Source organism: Pteropus alecto, unplaced genomic scaffold, assembly GCF_000325575.1.
Source record: "Pteropus alecto unplaced genomic scaffold, ASM32557v1 scaffold8, whole genome shotgun sequence".
Lineage (NCBI taxonomy): Eukaryota > Metazoa > Chordata > Mammalia > Chiroptera > Pteropodidae > Pteropus > Pteropus alecto.
The window spans coordinates 20848762-20871515 of record NW_006494609.1 but is presented as its reverse complement, the minus strand read 5'-3'; the positions used below and the strand labels follow the sequence as shown (position 1 = coordinate 20871515).

The 22754-nt window shown below is 44.9% G+C and overlaps 1 protein-coding gene across 1 annotated transcript in view; it reads left to right on the top strand.

The window, feature by feature from the left end:
• SETD3 (SET domain containing 3) overlaps positions 1-16714 on the top strand; it is a 55180-nt gene extending 38466 nt beyond the window's left edge. The window contains exons 7-10 of the mRNA XM_015599748.2: positions 9983-10041; positions 10892-11006; positions 15530-15604; positions 16250-16714. Of these exons, the coding sequence (XP_015455234.1) occupies positions 9983-10041; positions 10892-11006; positions 15530-15604; positions 16250-16258 (258 nt within the window). The 3' untranslated portion in view covers positions 16259-16714. The remainder of the gene's footprint in view (positions 1-9982; positions 10042-10891; positions 11007-15529; positions 15605-16249) is intronic.
• The last annotated feature ends 6040 nt before the right edge of the window (positions 16715-22754 follow it).

Here is a 22754-nt window from a genome sequence, read left to right as displayed (position 1 = left end):
ATCCATTTCAAAATTATTGATCAGTAAAGCATTTAATTAAGGAAATACAAGGCAAAGCATAATTTTTATGGAAGAGAAAGTAGTCGGATTTGCCTTGCCTGCCTTATGCTTGGCCGTCACTTGCTCGGTCTCATAGGATAGAAGCGGGTGACGCGCGGTATAGGCCCTCACAAGTCGCCCTCCCTTTTCTTCCCGATTTTATACCCTGTTCAGTTTCAAGGCAGACTCCAGCTTTAACAGAACTTTACAGAAGAATTTACCTTTCTGACTTTTTTATTTTTCCTAAGAAATTTTAATGCCCCCTGGGAAGTAGACAATAGGTATTGATGACATCTTAGTGCCTGCTTTTATTTATTTCATTTTTTTAATTTTTATTTTTCTGGGGCTGCAATAGTGCTTGAAAAGAGCTCTGGTACCTATTTTAGATGATTAGTGAAATGAGAGAGGGAACTTTTTTTACCAGCTGAAGGTGAATGTATAATAATTTTGCTTAATGAAAAAGAAAGCTCTCAGCTACTCTACCCAAAGGCATGGACATTTTAAATTACATTTGGTTAGTCAAGTGACTGTCTGTAATAATGTTCTATTTTGACTCTAATAAGCATACTCCTATAATTTAGTACGTTGAAGTTTTAATGGAGGTGTTTTTACCAATAAAGTTAAAATATGTATTTATTAAAACTCAGGATAATACATTTGAAAGTTCCCTTTCTAGGAGATGCAGAAAAAGGGAATCTAGACTTTCCTGAGCCATCACTCTTTATTGGTGACTTCCAACCAGAGAGGTTGTACCTTTTGGTCAGCAGCCGACACCTCCCTTCCCTTGGTGAGAATGTTTGTACTTCTCTTCGAGTGACGGTGACCAGAGAAATAGTGCCGGGGGGTTTTCTCTTTGGTGGAGACTTTTCGAGCACAGCCTAAGCATGGGAAATGGAGAAAATGGAGGCGTGTGAACAGTCCTGAGACGGAGGAGGGACCCTTCACGACAGGCCGCGTCCTCAGACTCTGCCCACAGAAGTGCCCGCGGGGCCGTGGAGACGGGCCCGTACCTGTGCTGCCACCCGCCTGCCTGTGACCCACAGCCTGAAGTGGCACGGCAGGGCCCTTAACCCTAGATTTCGTTGTCATTGGGATTTACCGCAGCAAACTCAGGGCAGCCGGTGACAAAGTAGCAGGTCGCGATGTGCGGATTCGTACGATGTGTCTGAGACTGTGCACGTGCCGAGGCCCAGACAGCCATGGCGTCCTCCTGAACTGTGAGGATGGACTCGCCACGCCAGAGGCGGCCCGTCTTTACCCGCACCCCAGGCCCGACATGCGGTTCTGGGGTTTTGTGTGCCCCCCAGAGCTCCTTTCCCTCGAGCCACTCAGACTTAGCGTCCCTCAGGCCTAACGGCACAACACTTAAGGGGCCACGTCCATTTCCCTAACAACGTGACATTTAGGAGAGTTGAAAGTAGCCCAAACCATGGAAGAACTTGGAGACGGTGCTGGTTTAATGATTGATAAAGCTGTGGGGTGTCTTAGAGGCCATTCGGAGTTCTGATGAAAGTGATAGAAATTCCAGATAATAGAATATTGGAAGTTGTTGGCACACCAATGCGGTGTAATTCTAGCAAAGAAAATACCAGAAAATAAATTACAGATGTGACTCCCACGCTTTAGAACGTACGGAAGGGCGTGTACATCCCTGCACGTGTGATACAGATGCGACTTCCGGGCCCAGGGTTCTTCACGGGCAGGACGAAGGGACCTGGGCCAGACGGCCTCCAGTCACCATCCGGGTCTGAGACTTGATGACCGTAGACAGTAACTGAAAACGGCATTCTTCTGGTGGTTTGGGAAGTAATAGATTCAGTCTTAGTTTTGCTAATATTGCCTACCTCTGAGCTTCGTCATGTCCTTTCAAATATCTCTATGCTGAATTTTAAATGAGAGCAATATTCGCCAACCATTTTTCTAGAATTTCACCGAGAACAAATATATTTACCATATCAGACGCTTCGCTCTAAACTTCGGAGACCTGTTGCCTGGGTCATTATCCCAGCCCCATCATTTATTAACTGAGTGGCCTTGGACGTGCTATAAACTTCTCTGTGCATCAGTTTCTCATCGATAGAATGGGACTAATAGTAGTGCCTGTTTCACAGGAGTCGGGATGCTTAAGCTTTATAACATACGTGTGCAGGTTTCGGAGAGCTCCTTGCACAGAGCGCTTAGCAGATGGTGACTCGATATCTCCCCTCTCCCCTTCTCTCTCAGTCTCTCTTTCTCTTCCTCTCTCTGGGAGAGCTTCCCTGCGCACCAAGTCCCTTTCTGAGACAAGGGCTTATGTGCATGCTGAGTGTCAGTCCCCCCATCAGGGAAATGGATGTCATAGTGGTGGCCGTAATGCCCCCCTCTCACAAATGATGGGTGACTCTGATTGTTAGCTTGATTAATTCAACCAGAGTCTGCAGTCTTTGTCCTGAGTTGTCGAAATCTCAAACAGCTGAGTGAAAAGTAAAATGCTACGAAGCTGGAATAAATAAATCTTGCCTGCTTTTCTGGATGCAAATATGTTCTTCTAAAACAGTAATTGCCTTTAGTGTTCGCTTCTGTCTGGTGTCTGCGATAAGTTCGGGGGGCTGCAAGAACGTGCACCTCACAAATAAGCGTCGATCACCTGGTGAATTGCCATCTTTTGCAGACCAGAGAAGAGGTTTGCGGTTTTTAGGTTCCTCAGCAGATGGAGATATTTTGGGCTGGCGAGTGTTAGAAGGCAAAGAAATATAGGATTTAAGAGCTTAAAAGAAAGTAGAGGTTGCTTGTCTGACCCCCTTTTCAGACGAGGAAATGGAGGCACAGGGGGTTGGGTGATGTGAGGCGACACAGGAAGTGACAGGCTAACCCTTCAAAGCTGTGCACTCTGCTGGGCGAGCGAGGAGCATGGTGAGGGACGTAGTGACTTTGGTAGAGGGCTGGTGCACTTGGGCCATTTTGCTCCTTGCTGAGTTCTTAAAACAGAGTAGAGATTTCTCAAATAAATGTGTTGAAAGATCTGGAAAAAAAAAGAGAGAAGATTCTCTGACCCCTAGATGGTGGGAAGATACTCTTCTTTCTTAGAGATGGAAGGTGGAAGAAAAGGCCATGGGACACGGTTTCTCTGGAGCTTTGGGGAGTGGCCCTGCAGCAGGGGCGCCACGTGGCCCGAGCTCGGGGACCGGGATTGGGGACCAGACCACCTGGGTTGTAATCTGATTACCGCTGGATCACCCACTTGCCCTGGTCCTACCTCTCATCATCTTTGAGGTCATGGTACTTTGGGAGGTCGTCATTGCCTTTATTCTTACCTATCATTCAGGCCCTTATGGGTCTATAGAGAGGGACTCTAATTCCGCCAGGTCACCGCTGTCCCCCACCGTCCTGGGAGCAGGGCAGGAGAAGTGCTTTCTTCCTACTGGGAGGGCAGGGGGAGCGTTTCTTCGAATGCTTCTGCGAGGCATTGGGGGTTCCCTGGTGGTCAGCAAAGAGGAGGCCCTGCCTCGCCGAGCTCACCTACTGAGGGAAAAGAAACGTTAATCTCGTGTGTGGGTGCGTACACACACACAGCCATGCGCGTGCACACACGCGCACGCGTGCGCACGCGCATGAGGTAGCTCACTGAGGTCAGCCTGGAAAAGAAGGGCTGGGTGGTTGGAGACAGTGGCCCCGAACAGGGAGATCCAAGCTGGAACCTGTCACGTCATCTCTTTTTCTAAGTCACTTGCCCGACCGCAGCTAGGCAGAGCGCCCCCAGGCGATGTTAACGTGTCTTTTCGTCCACCTGTCACATGGTACCTTCTACTTCAGAGAGAGGAGATAAAATGTTTATTGGATGAATGAATTTCTGGTCCTAACCTTTCTTCATTTTTTTTTCTGAGTAAATATTTGGTTAACAGTTAAATAAATGGTTCACAGTTAAAATATTGATTGATTATGACTCAGTTTGGTTCATAGTTGATGGACATCTTCTGGTCATAAAAATGGTAGTCCATAAAGTTCTGAAACAGGCATATCTTTTGCAGTGTTTCAACAAATTTCAATTTAATTTAAACTGGATGTAGGTTATAGATTTCAGTGTCTTTCCAATGAAGAACAATTCTTCCATCTTGAAGTAATCTTATAAGTTTATTGAACAATGTTGATTTTTCTCTACTAATCTTATTTTCTTAATTAAAAATTTTATTTAATACACATTTGTTACAGAAAAATTAAATATATATAAGTGAAAAGCAAACAATTTAAATTTCATGTGTATTGATGTATTTATTTGACCATATCGAGTGAGTTCAAAGAACTTTATGATGAAGAATTTCCTGAAGGGTTGGATGTAATCTGTGTTTAAAAATAAGTCTTAAAAATTGATTTTTTTTCTCCTCAAGAGCCAAATACACGAACCATGCTTTGATTCTTACTTATGGTCATCAAAACTAAATTCCAGATTTAGTAGGTACTTTGCTATTTGTCACCGTGTTAAACCATGTGACATATACCACTTGGAAAGCGAAATATGAGCAGGAGGCTTGACTGACCAAGAGCTGTGCTGTCTTCCGCGCTCCTTCTAATGAGACCTTGGAGGGGGACCTCGTCGTTTTTAGGGTACCTTTGCCTCCTGCCCCCGTCATTCTGCCCTGTTTCCTCCACCCGCCATCTTTCGCTCTCCCGTCAATACTCCACCTTCTGCCCTTCGTTTCCGTTCTCCCGCCGCTCCTTCAGCCAGCTTCTCCCAGGGAAATCCCTCTTTCCTTCTCCTCTCCCTCTGGCCCCTTTTCCTCTACGCTTGGTGCAGTCCAGGCTTCCGATGGGTCTGTGGGGCTGCCTGTCGCCTCTCTCCCTTCTCCCCATTTTGCAAAGAATCTGACGTTTGCTGAGACACCGGATCCACGCTGGGCTTAGGGAGGGCGCCCAGGGCTGTCCTGCGGACGGATTTCTTAGACAGCACGGAAAGCACCCACAATCTCTTGGTTATGTGAGCTGGGGTCACGTGTCTAGAACTTATAACTGCGTCTACCCAAAAGGTCGAGTCTGCGGTTCTGCAGCTGCTTTTGTCCTTGTAGAAATAAGAGAAATAGAACTATGGCTAGAGTTGGCTGTATCTGTCCACAGCTAGTTAACCCGACTGTCCCTTGTAATGTATGCTTCAGAAGTAAAGCCAATATAACCCGAGACATATTTTAGTTAGAACATTTTAATTGCATACTGTTATATATATTTTTTACCAGAACTACTTTCATTTTGTGATTCCTGATACTATAAGAACCATTAACAAGTCACTGATGTACTGTATATATGTTTTGAAATTAACAATTGATTTTATTATAGCAGGCAATACATTCTTTAAAATATAGTATTTAAGAGCCTTTTTTGTGAACTGAGCCACGTTCTCTTTAGTATGTTTAAACACCTCATTGTAGGTGTTTATGAAATGTTTTCAACTTGGTTTTTCCTTATAAGACTCAGTCTAGGTGAGACACATATTCTTGAAAAGTGAAGATCTGATTTTGAAAAGTGTTTCTGTCTTAAAGGCTGTTGTACATTCTAATCCTCCCCACCTAGAGAATTTTGAGTCTTTCTTTTAATGCGTTTGAGAATTGTTTTAGGAAATACCTCTCCATATATGTGGACGTATTTATCACTATTATTTAAAAAATGCTTTTTGTCAGATGTTAAAAAAAAAAACAACTTTAACTCTAATGTATTTTGTTCCTGCACAGAACCGTTAGTGTTTCAGAGCTGTTTCACATACTAGATTAGAGATTCACTTAATAACGAATTCTGCCTATTTTGGTTTTCCACAAAGGTTTGTTGTCTGAGCTTAAAATAAGACTGCAGCTGATTCGTGTAACACATATTAACTGTTTATTTAGTTTAAGTACATGTCTGTATCTCTCATTTCTGATCGTGAAAAATTTGCATTCTATGCAGCAGCCATCTTCTTTTATACTTTATTAAATATCTGTCAATTATAAATATCAAGGTTTTACATTAATGTCAAGATAGTACATCAAAAATTCATGGAATATGTGACTTTTTCCAAGGGTATTTAATACTTAATGCATTTGTGTCATTTTTCTTTCCAGAGATATTGACAGGTTTTATTAAGTGTTTGTTAGGGAGATTTCATTTTTATCAAGGGACTATAAAGAGAAGCTGCATGCTAAATCAATTTTTTAAAGCCAGAATATTGTTCATTTTTTCATCTTCAAACTCAAGTAATCCATAGGTTTTATGTAAATTTCTTCTGGGTTTATTTTTGTTTTATGTGAATGATAGTTCAAGATAGAACTTTAATAAGGATCAAATATGCTGACTGTAGTGGTTTTTAATTTCCTTAAGCATAGCTACCAGACCCATGCAATATGGTAAATTCTTCAAAATGTCATACTTACATATTTAGCAATATTACTTCTTTTTATTGAAGCCAAACAAATGATTTTAGATATGAATCTTTCCCAAACGTAGTGATTATTTTGTACTAGGTACAATATTACTGTGTCTCATCTGGAATCCCTCCAGACGAAGGAGTGGAGGAGTGCTTCCCTGGGCTCAGAGCTCTTTTAGAAGTAAGCTCTCCGGGCTTCAAGTCTGATCGCGAGCCACGGCCGTGGTTCATTCTCCAGCTTCAAATATTTATAATGCTCGAGAAAGCGAAAACATCAATCACTTAAAATCTGCAGAAAATCTGTGGCTAGTTTCTAAACCCGTGTGTAAGGGGGTGGGAGGCGGGGAGGGAGTTCGTGCTGTGGCCGACCTGGGCCCTGCTCCTGTTGGGCCCCAGTGGCTGAGAGTCCCTGTCACTGTCTCTCTGACACGACCCCCCTCACCCATCCCACGTATGTCTACAACTGTCACAGCTAAAACGAATTGGCCACAAAGTGTAAGGTTTCCATTTTAATTTGCATTTTTATTTTCAAAGTACACGTTCGTATCTTCCTTCTGTTGGAGGAGGCGTTATTGGGATAAACCCTTACCGATTTCTCTCTGTAAAGTGAGGTATGGTCTGTCATCCTCCCTATAACGTATGGTCTTAAAAACTTTCACCTGAGAACATCTGAGTCACTTTCAGGTGGTACCTTCAGGTTAATATTACAATTTTTACAAGATGCATTTTTAAACCTTCACTTGGTCTTCAGCAGGGAAAAGGCTTGGTGTTTAAACAAGAACTCATTCTGTCCAGTGTTTAAAAAAAAAAAAAAATCACTCTGTCCACAGCTTAAATACGGAGTCATTTGGATTAGGCATTTTTCTTGTGCATTTTTTTCAGGATATGTAAAAATATTTCTTTTTAAAGTTATATGTTTTTCATAAGCAAACCATTTTCAATCTCAAGATCCTTGTAGAACTATCATGTAATTTTAAGAGGTAGGGTAGGTATTTTTAGAAAGTAAATTTTGCTTGAGTAAAGCTGAAGCAGTAGCCGTTCTAGGTAAACCCAGTTTTGGTTTACGGTAAGTTGCTGTGCAGACCCTGCCCTGGGAAATAATTCAAGAACTCCGCAACTGGGACCTATCTACCATAACACCAGTAGGTGGCAGTAGTGTCACAGTAGTGAGAGCTTTGTTGAAATGGAAGTTATTTGCTATTCTCCATAGTGTCACATTTTGCTTCAGTGTAACTGTTAAGTGCATGTGTCTGTGGCAGAATAGCTTTTTATATCAGAATTACATACAGTAGGCACACCCTATTTTTTTAAGCAGATAAGAACAACTATTTCTAACAGATTCTGCAAATATTACATAACTCTACAGCCAAAATAATCTTCATCTGAAGAAAGCATTTGTGCATTTTTTTCCTTGAGTTTTCTTTACAACTTCATCAGGACTGTGAGCATGAAGTTATATTTTCAGTAAGAAATGTGTATAAATAGTAGGAAGGGAAACATTTTGGAGAATGAATTTTCCATCTTTTTAGTCCTTGAGGAGGTCGCTGTTGTTTGAACAGTTTCTTGTAGCGTCCAAAGCTATTTAAAGATCTTTGAGTATTGGAAGATTCTTCCTCAAGTTGTTTTCGCATTCGGCAATCCAATTTGGAGAATTCTCATCTTTTCTCCTATTCAATAAGTCAAACTTTTTGGGGAGAGGAATGCGGATCAGATTTTGAAAATGTATGGGATTTCGCACTGCAGTTTACCAGCTTTCAAAATACCATAGTGTGTCCCACAGTTTAAATGAATTTAAATATTTTAAAATAACAAAAACAACACTGCTCTCCCGCCTGCTAGGGTTTGAAAAGAGGTTGGGGATGTGCAGCTCTCCCAGCGGATCGGATGCGAAGGTACATTTTGTTACAGATCAAAGGGAATTTGAACAACAATGCTGACGTTTGCCTGTGGTGCTATTTATCACGAAGTCAGTTTTGGGCAGAGGGACAGTTTTATCTGCTGAATTTGTACTTGGATGAGCAGAGACCCGAACACTTGTGATCGTTTCCTAATTCAGTGGGAGGCATCTCCTGGACTGTAGGACGCAGCTGTGCGTTCCGTTTGTTACAAAGCAGGGGCAGCGAGAAGCTCCAGTCCCTTGGATTCTCGCATCGTCGCGGTCCTTGACTGTGGTATCGTTTGTTTTTTTGTTTTTTTAACCCCAAAGATAGGATGTCCTGACGTTCCTGTAGCAGCTAGAAAACGCCCCAGGGCAATGTTATTTTATGTATTCACGTAAAAATATCTTCTGTAATTTCATTTTCATCGTCATAGAATATTTCATGAATATATTCTTATATGTTAACTTTTCTTCCAAAGGGTTAAAACCAGCCCAAGGATGAGAGGGGAGAAGCCGGGCACCTGGGAGCTAACACCCAATTGGCAGCCTTTTGTAATATATAATTTGCCTAAAATTGCGCACTGAGCACAAGCTTTTGTTTTCTAATTGATTTACGGTTTGAGCCACTTTTACCTCATCCCCTACTGTCCTGCGGACGGTGCCAGCGAGTACATTACAGTGAGCGATGATAAATTACCGTGTACTTGTGATGCTAATGCGTCAAGAGTAAAAACTGCCTACTACACGGAGCTTTACGCATTAACAGCGGGGCAAAGACCCAGTGCGGCAGAGTTTCATTTGTATCTCAGAAGTAACCATTTGTTCATTTGATCACTTACTGCAATCTGTCTATCGGACTGTAATTGAAACTGAAGATTAAAATTATACTGTTACAGCTTTTAATTTCTTAATTGAGACAAAGTTTTTAAGTGCTTGGAAGGTCTAAGGTGCTGGGCGGGTGGGGGGGAGTGTTGTGAACAGAGAATATGAAGTGTATAAAATTCTTCATAAGTGTGAAGTTTTGGATATTTTTACCAAATGTTCTTTTGTCCAGAAAAAAAAAATAGTCGTACAATTTAAATATGTCAATCTCTGTTTTTTAAATCTGTTTGTAAAAATCATTTTGTAATTTCACGAAACTGTACTTTTCCTGATTTTCTGCCCTGGAGTCACATTTAGCATGTAGATGATTCATTTGTCCATAACAAGTTGATTCCCATCCAAATGATTTAAGTCAGAGATAAATGAAAGAACTTTCCATTTATTAGTGCCTTTAATTGTCCCTTTCATTGATGTGAGGAGAGATCTGACATCTATGCATAAAGGGACGCACAGCACATTGTGGCAAAGGACACAGAGGCCAGCCGCACACCTGACCTTGGGGGCTCCGGGTTTCAGTTTCGAGGGTGTGCCTACCTTTGGTGAAGTTAGTCCACCTTAAATTATATTTTTGTGCCATGTCTAGTATCGAAATAGGAAGAAGCAGATTTATGGCGGCTGCTGGGCACAACAAATAAGTTGACAGTGATGCATGAGAGCGTGAGACGTGATGGTCCCTCAGCAGCGCGGCTGGACGCCTCCCGCTTCATCTGGCCCTTGTTAGGGTCTGTTAGGCAGCTAAGTAATGAAATTCTGCTGACTGATTTTTGTTTTCCCTTTTTCTTTTTTCACCCCTGCTTTCTAAAACGTCTAATTCGCAGACCCATCCTCATGCCAACAAACTGCCCTTGAAGGATTCTTTCACTTATGAGGACTACAGGTTGGTTGGGGGGATGTGCGTGTGCACGTGCGCGAGTGTGTGTCGTGATGTGTGTGTGCATGTGGGGAGTGTGTGTGTGTGTGTGTTGGGGGGTGGTGTCTAAGTGAATGTGGGATCTCGGAAGTGAGAACTGCTTCAGTAAAAGTGACCTGTGTCACCATGTAAAGCCTCAAGACAGAGATAGTCGTCAGAAGTTAAAGGGACAACTGGGACGAGTGTCAGAGCCTTAACGCCGCCGTGTAGGGCGTAGGTCTCCGCTCACCGGGCGGTCGGGCTCAGTCGAGGCAGCCGCTAGAAGTTGGGGCTTAACATCCACGTGGGGTGCTCACGAGGGTTGTTTTCTTTTTAAATAGACTATTTTAGTGTAAAGTGGGACTTATTTTTGAACAAAAAGATTTAATTCTCTGTACAACATAATAAAGACTAGCACTCCACATTTTGTAGAGTTCTTGGAGGATTTCTGGTCAGAAAGGAGTTAGGTTTTTTGCTCTTCACTGAGTCTTCAAATAGCTGCAGAGTCAGCGTCTGGGGGAGAGCTGGGGTTGACCTGGGCGGGGGGCGGTCAGGGCGCAGGAGGACCCAGGGAGCCCCTTCCAGGCCTCCCCCAGGAGCATCCTCCCTCCCTCGCTCCTGGCGGCTCCGGCTCCCTTTTCCTTCCGCTGCCCCCTCCCCACTCCCAACCCTAGATTTAATTTTCAGTGACGATGATGAAGTCCAGCCTCCACCTTTGGGACTTAGGAAAAGGTTTTGAAGATTCGTGAGCATCAGACAGAGCTCGCTGTCCGGTCGAGTCGGTACCGCGATGGCTCTGCGCGTCCGCGCGTCACCCTCCTCTCTCTGGTCGTTGCAGGTGGGCAGTCTCTTCCGTTATGACGCGGCAAAACCAGATCCCCACGGAGGACGGTTCCCGGGTGACCCTGGCGCTGATTCCTCTATGGGACATGTGCAATCACACCAACGGCCTGGTAACGACCTCCTCTGTGTGGTGTGTAGTCGGGGGAGCTGTTGTGGTTAAGCTGGAAAGTGGACATTCCGCCTCCAAACCACTTTCTGCCCCGACCGCCTCCTGCAAAGGGAGCAAACACCCCTCCCCGCCGCCCACAACTCCGGGCTGGGGTTCTCCTCCCCTCCCCGTGTTTGCTTAAACTCCAATACCGGGGACTCGAGTCTTGCATCACTTTCAGAAACCACAGCGAACTGCATTTGTCTGCCAAGCCGGAATTCCAGCCCAAACCTTCATTCTCCTATCGAACCACAGACTAAACCAAAGTCTCTTTTTTCACATTCTTGTAAAAAATAGTGATTTACTGAGAAAACCTTCTTTCTCTTTTTTCCTTTCGAGTCCCTTGCTTTCTCCCTTCGCTGACTCCGTTTCCGGTTATGCGCTGCTTGTTCTCTGGTCCCTTCCCTCCCCGTGTTCACCTGACATGCCGACACGCCGCGGCCCGGCCGGTGCTTGGCTGCTTTTGCTCAGGCGCGGGCTCCGCTCTTGGCCTTGAGCTCCGGACTCACGTTGGCATCATCAGGTGTGGGAAGCACCGGGCGGCAGACGTTAGGAAAACGGGCGTTTGACAGCGATTGTTAAGTAGGGTGCTGAGCGGGAAGGAGGGAGCCTTCCTTCCCTCGCCGCTTCTGCATTCTTTGGATTCCAGGCAACAAAGAGGGACGCGGGCTCCTTGTCTGAGAAAGGCTTCCTGATACTAGTAGATCAAAACAGGACCAACTTCAGGATGTTCTGGATTTTTAAGCATTGTACCGGTATACTGGCTTGGTTAATTTTTTGTTCATTTTTTCTCAGCTTTTTCATCAGCTTCCTAGGTTATTATTAGCAGTATTATAAATAGACTGGGAAAATGCCGTAAATGAGTATTTCACATCTAATTCCACAAAGTGGCCGGTACACATGTAATGGATACCCTCGTGCTGCTCTGGGGAGGTCCAGCGACAGGGACACTCCTAAGTTACAGAGGATGAGGACTTCCACCTTATGATTATATTTTCGCCTTAATTTACATATGCTTAATTTAATTAGCCATTTTAAGAAATAGCATATTTTATCATTTATTTTCATTAACAAAATTTTACATTCTCTGTTCTTTATTTTTTCTTTCAAATCTATTTTAAACTGATCATAAGATTAAAGTTTTAAAATTTCACAAATAGCTTTTAACATTTCACTATAACACATATGTATTTTTTTGGAGTAGATCATTGGTTCCCAAACTTGATTAATCACTAGAGGTTTTTTTTTAATTTCTAAAGTTTAAAAAGTACATACTTCATTATAAACAAACAAAACCAATTAAACAATACAGAAGCCTCAGGGTAAAATGCAGAGGTTCCTTCCCCACCAGTCCCTGGCCCAGCTCCTGGCCCAGCCCCTGGCCCAGCCCCAAGGCCCCCGGCACTGGATGTCCCCAGGTCAGTGGTCGAGGTCTCCTACCCTTTGCTGTGCATTTGAACCATCACATACTCGCACACTGGTTTTTGCGTTGCTTTCACATAAATGGGATTAAACGATTCACTTTTTTCCACCTAAAAGTGAAAAAAGTTAGTTTACATCAAAATGAAAATAATGAATTGATGACAACTACTAATGCTGCATTTTCTTTAATACTATTCATAAGCTCTAACTTCCCACAGCCCTGGAAAAAATGTTGCTAAGCGTTAGAAGGTTCACACAAGGCATTAGTACTTTTCCTGTAGCGGGTTATTTTCCCTGCATAGTTATCTCGACACCTCTGTGGACCTGTTTCCCGTTGCAGTGAGAGGACTTCATGGGAAATTTTATCTGGTAGAATTTGAGAGTCTGTTCTCACACTACGAAGTGGTGTTGTTATGTGTATTAACAGTTAATCTCTTTTTTAAAATGAGGTACTTGAAGTTAAGGCTCAGCTTTTCAGACAGTAGATTTTCTTTTGTGTGCCTGTCTGTCCTGACGACTGTTTGTCTATTCTGTCACCGAGAGAGTAGATAGAAATTTGTAACCCAGCAACGCTGTACGCTTCTAACAGTGTCCCAAAAACCTGGTTTATGGGAGTAGAAATGGAAGAATCGAGTCTGACAGTAATTCCGAACCAGTAGCAGCAGCAAGGAAAAGCAGAAGGAAATAAGAAGCTGGGTGAACACCTAGGCCAGAGATTCTGGAATGTGAACTGATTTCCTAGCCACGTGGAGAAACAGATTTAGACCAGTTTATGAGACACAGTATCAAGCTATAAGAAATAATATATCCTTAAGTTCTGTGGGACTTGTGCAAAATCCACGTAAGCAGCGGGGTTCCTTTCTTGAGGTTGTTCAGTTGAGACAGAGAAGGACACCTCGGTGGTTACAGACCATTGTGTTAGTTCCAGTAGGTAAAGCGTGTCGCAGTGGTCAGCCTTGGTGTTTGAATGCGTGACTCTTGGGTCGGGGTGAAGGAACATTGGGAAATTCACACAGAATTGAGGGAGGCTCTTTTTCAAGGTCATTCTGTTTGAGTTTTGAAAAATCTAAAACATGTAGATTGACATGAGGCTCCTAGTCTCCAAGTAAAAGCCCCGGTTTTTACAAGTGCAGACGAGGCCACCCGCTCGTCCTGTTCCCGCCACTCAGGCAGCCACATCCCCTGCGGTTCCTCAGACAGCCGCGCAGACAAACCCCAGGGCCTTTGCACTCGCACCATCTGCCTGAAACACTGTCCCTGGGGCGTCTGCAGGATACCCAAGACCTCAGAAGTGCTCACAGCCCTGAGCACTGTGCACAGAATGGCCACAGCCCCCCTCCCGTAAGCCTCCCTTCCTGTCCTGTCCTCTGTCTCCTGAATTTCTGTGTATTCCTTTTTGTGCGTGGTTGGTCCTCGCCCTGTCCTGTGCCCCTGACCCCTTCCCTCCTGCTTCCCCTAACTTCCGTGTCGGGTCATGCTCCTGCCAGGTCCCTGTGGGGCCACACTGGAATGCCAGGCATTCGGGGCTGGGGGTTGACAGGCAACGGCTACCTTATCGTCAGGGTCATTTCTGGGGTCAGAAAAGTGATTTTTATGTTGGGCAGGAACTGTATGGGCTGATTTTGTCAAGTGTTTAAGCTGTTCTTTGAGAATGTGCCAGAATACTTAGCTTCCTACATTTCTCATCGCTTTCCTAGTTCTCACTGGTCTTACAGATCAGAAACGTGAAAGATTTCTGGCTATACAGTTACTAAACCGTTGGTTCTGGGATAGCGGGTGTACAGATGTGCGTTGCATGCCCTTGGATCCCAGAACGCCATTTGCTAGACTCAAGGTGTCTATCTTTTGGACTCAAACTGTTGATACCTTGATGAGCAAGTAGCACCTGTCAGTCTTGAATTTGGATTCTCTAGGATAAAATGAGGAGGTTGAAAGTAATTACTGAACATTTACAGATAACCTGAGAGACTGGGTGGGGGGCGGACAGACTCCCGAAGTGGACTTTGAATATAAACTGGGGGCCCTGTTCTTTCCCCTGGTGGTTCGTGCATCAAGTATGTATTCTGAAAGACAGTGTCAGGTGTCAGGTCCGGCGTGCTAGGCGCCCAGACATGGGGTAGGAGGGGAGCGCCAGGTCTGTCCGGTGGTGGCAGGCACACGGGTCAATCCCCTGATGTGTAGGGCCTCTGAGAGTGCAGACCCAGGCCGGGGCGAGGGCTCAGGCAGAATGGCAGCGGGCAGTTCCAGGCACGAGCGAGCACAGTGGCCGGTGCAGCAGGCTGCTGGTGTGTCAGGAGGCCGAAGGAACGCCTGGGCTCCCTCGTTGACTGTCCTTGCTCAAGAATTTGGATTTTTTTTTCTGAAGACAGAGTCCAGTGGCGCTGGAAGGTTTTAGATGGGAGATCCACGTTGTAATGTCGCTAAGGATGCAGGCGGACAGTGCTGGGATCGGAGGCCAGTTGGAAGGTTTTTGCAAGTGATAAGTTAGGCACCAAAGAACGAGGCCATCAGCCACACAGGGAGCAAGGAGGGAGGAAACAATCCGAGGATCATTTAGGAGATAAAAATGCCCACTGGCTGAGGTGTGGAGTGTTTCCTTGTGACTGGTGTGCCAAGTCTTTATCCAGTGGAAAACCCACTTCAGTTTCTTAAAGGCCAAACGTTAGATAAAGACAATATTTGCAAGTCAATCCGGGTTCTCCGGGGTCCTGGATCCGACTGTGGGGGGGTGGGTGCCACAGCATTGCCCGCTGGGGGCCTCGGAGGCAGTGACTTTGTAATAAATGGTTTATGTTTGGTTGAGACCAGCAAGTGATAATCTATATGCTATGTTTCCTAAGAGTAGTCCTTTACTTCAGATGCAGAATCTTCTACAAGAATTTCTAGTGTGAATAGTATTAATTAACATAACCGAGCATTTCTCAGCTCAGTTTTACAAAGCACCGCACGATGCATGCACCCTTTTTTTAAAAAAGGACTTGGGTAGCTTTTTATCCTCTAATTGCCGAAAAGAGGCCCTCACGAGGGAGACCATGGACACCTGGACTCCGTGTCGCCCTCTAGATCACCACTGGCTATAACCTGGAGGACGACCGCTGCGAGTGTGTGGCTCTGCGGGACTTCCGGGCCGGAGAGCAGGTGGGTGGCCATGGCGTCTGACGCGGGCTAGCGCTGGGCACCCAGGCGGTGCCGCCTTGGTGATGTTAAAAAGGGGTTTACCTCAGGCAGACACGTTCGGGACTGACACTTAGGGTTGTTTTGGAAACACGTCTTGAGACTGGAAGCTGTTGTAACATCATGCTTTACGCTGGGCCTTTGGATCCACAAAGGAAAAAGATTCAAATGCAGTTATTTGCACAATCAGCTTAATATTTGTAATGACCTAAAATTTGTAGCTGAAAATAAACTTTGTTGTTATGACAGTAGAAAGAATTTTCCAATTTTATAAACTGCATTGTTTTCATTTTTTTTTTATTTCTGTTGACTAGAACCTTCTTTATAAAGCAGCAGTTTATTTAAGTGGCAAAAACATACGGGAATCAGGAACTCTAAGACCTATCTTTTTGTCTTTTCGCTTTAATCTGTGAATTTTTAATCTAATAATTTGGGCAGGGGCAGGATTTCAGTAAGTTTGAAAATATGCCCCTATAAATACCTGCGTTCTGTCTGTCAGTTTGCTGACCAAGCAGATAATACACAAAAAAGAAAACAACGACGTAGACCACGTTCCAATTGAGCCAAATGAAAATGTTAGTCTAACCAAGTACTGATCTATTTCTGTAGAAAAGCTAATGAGCCCTCCTGCCGGGTGCAGAATTGCCACAGGATCTAGAAATGAATTTCTGACAGACATTGCTCCAGAAGATACTCTTGTGTTGAAAGGGGAGGAAGAACGTGGTGAATTTCAAAGTAATAGTAACAAATAGTCTTCCTGTCCATCAGAGGGAGAGCATCACGAGGGAGGTGGGGGACGTGGGGGACGCCTCCGGGCTCCTTTGTGTATTAGCAAGGCCCTTGCTGGCCTGGCCGGGAGGTGAGGCCCTTCCTCCCCCTCTGACAGGTGGGAAATTGGGGAACTGCGCGCCTCGCCCTAACTTCACCCGGCTACATGCAATGCACAGAATAGGTGTATAATCACTTCAGAGCTGTTTTGTTCCATTAGTGTAAAGCCATATTAAGTATATGAGAACTGATCCTTTGTCCTGCTCTGTTAAGAATGGATGTTAAGTTTCTTTTATGTCCCTTTATTTTTTTCTTTACTGCATCTCAGATTTACATTTTTTATGGCACTCGGTCAAATGCAGAGTTTGTGATCCACAGTGGTTTTTTCTTTGACAATAATTCACACGACAGAGTGAAAATAAAGCTCGGAGTGAGTAAAAGTGACAGGCTCTACGCGATGAAGGCCGAGGTCTTGGCTCGCGCTGGCATCCCCACGTACGTAGAAAACAGCGGTCAGCTCTTCCCTGTGGTGCTTGAAAGAGTTCCAGTTGCATGATGTTTAATTGGTGTATTACCAAAACTTCTCTACGGTAGTTTGTCTTAATTCCTTTATCCCTGTTACACAGTGAGGTTAGACCATTGAGATGCCTGGTGATTGACCAGCGTTTTCAGACAGACATAATCGTGTTGCTGGTGTGCTCACAGTCAGTTGTAGGGCATATGGCCCAAAGTCCCCGTTAAGCAGGCACTTTGCTGTCATTAATGTCTTTCGCTTTGAAAAGGTTAATGACCTGGATCAATTTGTTTCACTTAATTCTTTGCCACCATTAGTTTCTGTAATGAAGTCGTGATACTCAGTGATTTCAAGAATTTCGGGTTAAATTCTTTAAGATTTTCTTGCATTTGAGGTGCAAAATGATAAAGAAGACAAGAACTGTGATTTATTAGTTCTCTGGGGAATGGAGGAACCATTCTTAATGAAAATGGATTATCCAGGCCTTTTTTTATTGAACTTGTCAATATTTGATTAATGATTAAAATGTGAACTCCACATAAATTATTACCATTTTTTAAGAACCATGGGTCCACTTAATTCTCGTCACGTGTCGCGTGCACCCTGAGATCGAGTCCGTTGGACTGTGGGAGTTGCTGGCAGAGATGGTCACGCCATCCTCGTCAGGCGGGCGGGCCTCCAGCCTGCGACAGGCCTGTAAACAGTGCTTGCAGGGTCGAGCCGAGGAGCCGCAGTGACGGGCTCGGCCCTGCAAGCACCGTTCGGCTCGGCGCTCCTTGGAGACGTCCAGCTTGTAGATTTAGGGCATTTCTCTCTGGAACAAGCCGGCGACTGCGGCCGGGTGACTGATCTCCTGCTTTTTCTCAGTTCCAGCGTTTTCGCCTTGCATTTCACCGAGCCACCCATCTCTGCCCAGCTCCTGGCTTTCCTCCGAGTATTCTGCATGACTGAAGGTAAATTATTTCAGGAAAAAAATATGTTCACCTTAAGAAATTTCATGAAAATATATAAAGCATCAGGATTCAGATTAAAGGTAAAATTGCTGAAAACTAAAGTACCTTTTGGGAGGAGGTAAGATGGCAATATTGGAGAGAAAAATTGATCTATTTTCCCTGGAAATGTTTTATTAAATCCTCGGTGTGTTATCATTATTTACTTGTCATAAACAAATAATTCTCTGCTTCATTGGAAGGAAACTTAAAAATCTTGGATTGTCTAACTGTATCAAAATTCTGTGTTTGGAGATGGGAGTTTTTGACGTGCTTATTACCCAGGACAGCCTGTTCACTCAGTGTGCTCGTATGTTTAAGTCACCTAGAGAAGTTAGTGATCAGTTGACAGTGAAGTCACATGGTCAGCAGTGGCATATGTGGGCCATGGGACTTCGTTAACCAAGTCTGTGTTCTGAATCTGAAGTTGCCAGCAAGCCTTCTAATGCCAGGCATCCTGTTGGCGGAGATGATGCTGCCAACAGAATCGGCCTCCATACCGTGTTCCTGTCTCCAGCCTCTTTTTTCAGGCACAGAAAGAGTTAAATATGTGTATTGAGCATCTACTTTTCCGTTTGCGTAAAACAAGTCATTCGGGATTTCTTACTGAGATTCGACCTATCGTGTGTGATTGGGTTTTCACGTTTTGTCTGAAACTGCTCCTTCACATGTCTGGGTCTGGGGTTTCATTTTTGAGTGAGCGAGCGAGCGAGCCGGGGACCCAATACCTGACTAAACAGGCGAGTCTGTGTCCCCCTGAAGGCAGCGGCCCGAGCACCAAGGCAGAGCAGTGAGCCTGTGCGGTAACCGAGACCGTGGAGGGGAGTCTGCGGGCTCTGCTGTCCTCAGCTCCCCGGCTTCACATCTGGATCCAGGAGAAGTGCCACCAGGTCCAAGGTCTTCATCAGGTTGGAGGCAGAAGAAACTCAGTCCCAAAGCACAGAGGCAATTTAGGCACCAACTGGCACCCGCCGAGGTGCGAGACAGTCCTTGTCCCTCATAAGCAGCCATGTTGCTGTGGTCTCGCCGTCACTCAAGTGAGAGCCTTTCGTGACTCGGTGCTTTGGTGGCTTTGGTCACTTCCATTGAATGGACAGGAGTTAGGGGTTACTGTGGGCTCTTCTTACGTGTAGTGCGGGGATACGGAATTGACACGGTGCCTGTGCTGAAGGAATTGACGATGAAGAGATGATGGCAATAATAACCCCGATAATTTGTGAGCTCACGCCACGTGACTGGCACGAAGTGTGGTCCGGTGCAGACCGCATGTTAATTCTCATCCGCCTGGCGAGGGATCCCCACTGGACTGATGGAGAGGCGCCAGTTCAAAGAGGACGCGCAACTTGGCCGCTCGGCTAGCAGCCGATGACCCTGACCTGGCACCCCGCTCTGCTGGCTTCAGAGTTTGCACCCCGGACATCTGCGTAGCTGCTGCTGGTTCACAGATAACGTCATGATAGAAGAGATCCTGGTGCCCTCGGGGTCTGGGGGAGCCAGGCTGAGGAGCAAGGGCACCGGTCACTCTCCGGGTGACTGAACGCACACTCCTGCAGTGGCCGGCCGAAGATGGGGAGCCCCTGTGGGGACAGGGCTGACTCCCATGCAGGGAATTGTCCTAGTGTGTTAGCCGGAGGAAAGCTGGGGGGTGGGGTGGGGGAGGACACCCACCCCAGGAACCTGGGGTTCACCTCCCCACGCGTTCCAGACCAGCCGTAGGCCCCTGTTGGGGTTTTGCTGCGCTAAGGGTGTGAAACGAGCCTGGCTCACTGCTGAGAGGTAGAGAGAGAGAACGCTCTGCTTCTCCCGCAGCCTTCCACATGGGCACGCAAATCTGGGGCAGGCCGGGGTGGAAAACGAAAGCAGTGACCTTAGGATTCGGGGTTCTAAAAAGAAATTTCTACACTAAGGGCACATGTTTTAAATCTTAATTACCGTATACAAAGAATATAAACTGAAGGATCAAAAATCTAAAAATCCTGAATTTTACCATGATATTTTCCTAGAAAGGCACCTTTTTTGGGGGGAGGGGGGTGTCCACTTTAATTTTCAGATTATACCAATGTATAAGTGCTATTTAAATGTGACCTTTATTTTTTTTTTTAACTTTTTAAATTTTTTATTTTTATTCATTTATTTTATTTTATTTTTTTAAATGCCTACAGCACCTAGTTTTCGAAGGCGGTCTCCCATCCAAGTACTAACCAGGCCCGACCCTGCTTAGCTTCTGAGATCAGAGTCAGGGAGGCATGACCGTAGACTTCATTTCTTTTTTGAACGTTAGATTAACCTGTTTTCTTAAAAAAATAACTGCTTGAATCATTTTAGGTCTGTCTTGATTCTTTCATTTCTCTTTAGTCATAGAGAGACAGTTTGTCATGTCAAGACAATTGATGCCTTCTTCGAATTATTCTAAATAATACTGATAAAAGTTTGGTTTGCTGGCAACAGAAGTTCTTCAGTTTGAATTGTAAATAGTGACAGCTGTGGGGCATTTTGCTCTGAAAAGAGAGACTGTCTCATAATTACATAAGAAGCCTGGGTGTATTTCTTGGGCATGAATAGGATCGGCATGTTTTGGTCTTTTGAAGATAATGTGCCCAGAGATAAAACGCTCAGAGCAGTTGCTGAACTCTTTCTTCCTCTTAAGAATATTCGAAGGTGATCGAGATGTTCACTTGCGTTTATTTGTAATTCCTGTTTAAATTCCTGACAAGTGAGGGACATAGGCACATTTTTCATTAACTGTGATTTTCATGGTCCATTTTCTTGTTTTTCTTCGTGGCTTACTTGTTATAAGGTGAGACAGATAGTTTTGTCAGGTCGACTACTGGAAGAGGCACCAATCAGACTTAAATTTAGCAGGGTCGCTGGAGTGTCGTGCTGCTGCTCGTTTTTACCCTTTTGCTCAGTTGGTGTGACTGAACCCATGGCTTGTAGGAAGGGTATTGTCAAAATGTTGCTATAGATTATCTTTATTATTCTTCTTATTTTATTATTTTTTTATTATGGTGACATTGGAAATCCAGTAAGTTTCAAGTGTACAATTCAATAGTAAGTCATGTATATTTAGCGTTGCTAGAGATTGTCTTTAAAAAGTATCTTGAGAAACTGTCTAAAGCTCTCGGTGTCCGTCATAAAAACCACGAACAGTGAGGGGGGAGCTGTGCTGAGGCTCCTTCTGGCTTCCAGCTCAGGAAGACGCGCCTTGGTTCCCACCCCCCATGTAGCCCTACCTGCTCTGCACAGTCTGGAAATGGCCTGGCCGGCTGATCGCGGAGAGCTCTAAGCCAAGGAAAATGGCATTGTTGGAGAAGACATCTTGTAAGGTGGATCGCCTGTTAAAATGAGGAAATGGGGTGCTATTTCCCCACCTAACAGATGGCCGTGTGTATTTCTTGTAGAAGAATTGAAAGAACATTTGCTAGGAGACAATGCTATCGATAGAATCTTCACTTTGGGCAACTCTGAGTATCCCGTGAGCTGGGACAACGAGGTCAAACTTTGGACATTTCTTGAAGATCGAGCCTCGCTTCTTTTAAAGACATATAAAACAACCGTTGAGGTAATTAGATTGATTGAATGAGGGTTTGAGATGTGTGATGTTTTAAAAGATGCTTAGTAAGAATCCTTCCTAAATATAAATTACTGTAATTCTCTAGCAAAATCATGGTATGTGACATTTTTCATTCAACTTAACATTTTCTTATTTAACACATTTATACTTAGAGAAAGAATCATTTTGAGGCATTGTTGGTTAGAAGATAGATTTTAAAAATTTAATACTTCTCTATAATTTCTAATTCATATGATACAACAAACAAGTTTTCACTGGTGTTTTTAAAGTGTGCCTTCGAGTCACTAACTCGAAGTACTTCTCGTTCGTTCATCCATCCCTCTTCACATCCATCCTCACATCCATGCATCCATCCATCCATCCATCCATGCATCCATCCATCCATCTTACATTCATCCTCCTGTCCATCCATCCATCCATCCCACATCCATCCTCCCGTCCGTCCGTCCGTCCATCCATCCATCCATCCATGCATGCATCCATCCCACATTCATCCTCCCGTCTGTCCATCCATCCATCCATGCATCCATCCCACATTCATCCTCCCGTCCGTCCGTCCATGCATCCATCCATCCATCCATGCATCCATCCATGCATCCATGCTCACATCCATCTTCCCGGCATCTGTGTACCCATCTGTCTGTCCGTCCGTCCATCTATGCATCCATTCCCAAATCTATCCTCCTGTCCATCTGTGCATCCATCTGTCCGTCCGTCCATCCATCCATGCATCTGTGGTCACATCCATCTTCCCAGCATCTGTGCATCCATCCGTCCGTCTCTCCGTCCGTCTGTCTATCCATCCGTCCATCCATCCATCCATCCATCCACCTTTTCGCCCTCTCATCCATCCGAAGGCCACGGGGCTCTCAGTGCACCTGCAGAGCGGTTTTAAAAGTAAGTGAAGCCCTCTGCCAGATGCGTTACTGCACTTGTTTTGCTCTGTGATAGTTTTATCGAGGTGTAGTTTACATACAATAAAATTCACACTTCTGAAATGGACACTTTGATGTACGGTATAGCCATGCATACACCTCAAGTTCTAGAGCCTTCTGTCACCCCGGAATTTCCGCTGTGCCCCATCCCCAGACTCTGCGCACTTACTCTCGCTCCTCTCGCCCTCCAGGAGGACCGGTCCTTCCTGAGAAACCATGACCTCTCCGTCCGCGCCGCGATGGCCGTCAAGTTGCGCCTGGGCGAGAAGGAGATTCTGGAAAGGGCGGTGAAGAGCGCCGCCGCGAACCGGGAGTACTTCCGCCAGCAGGCGGC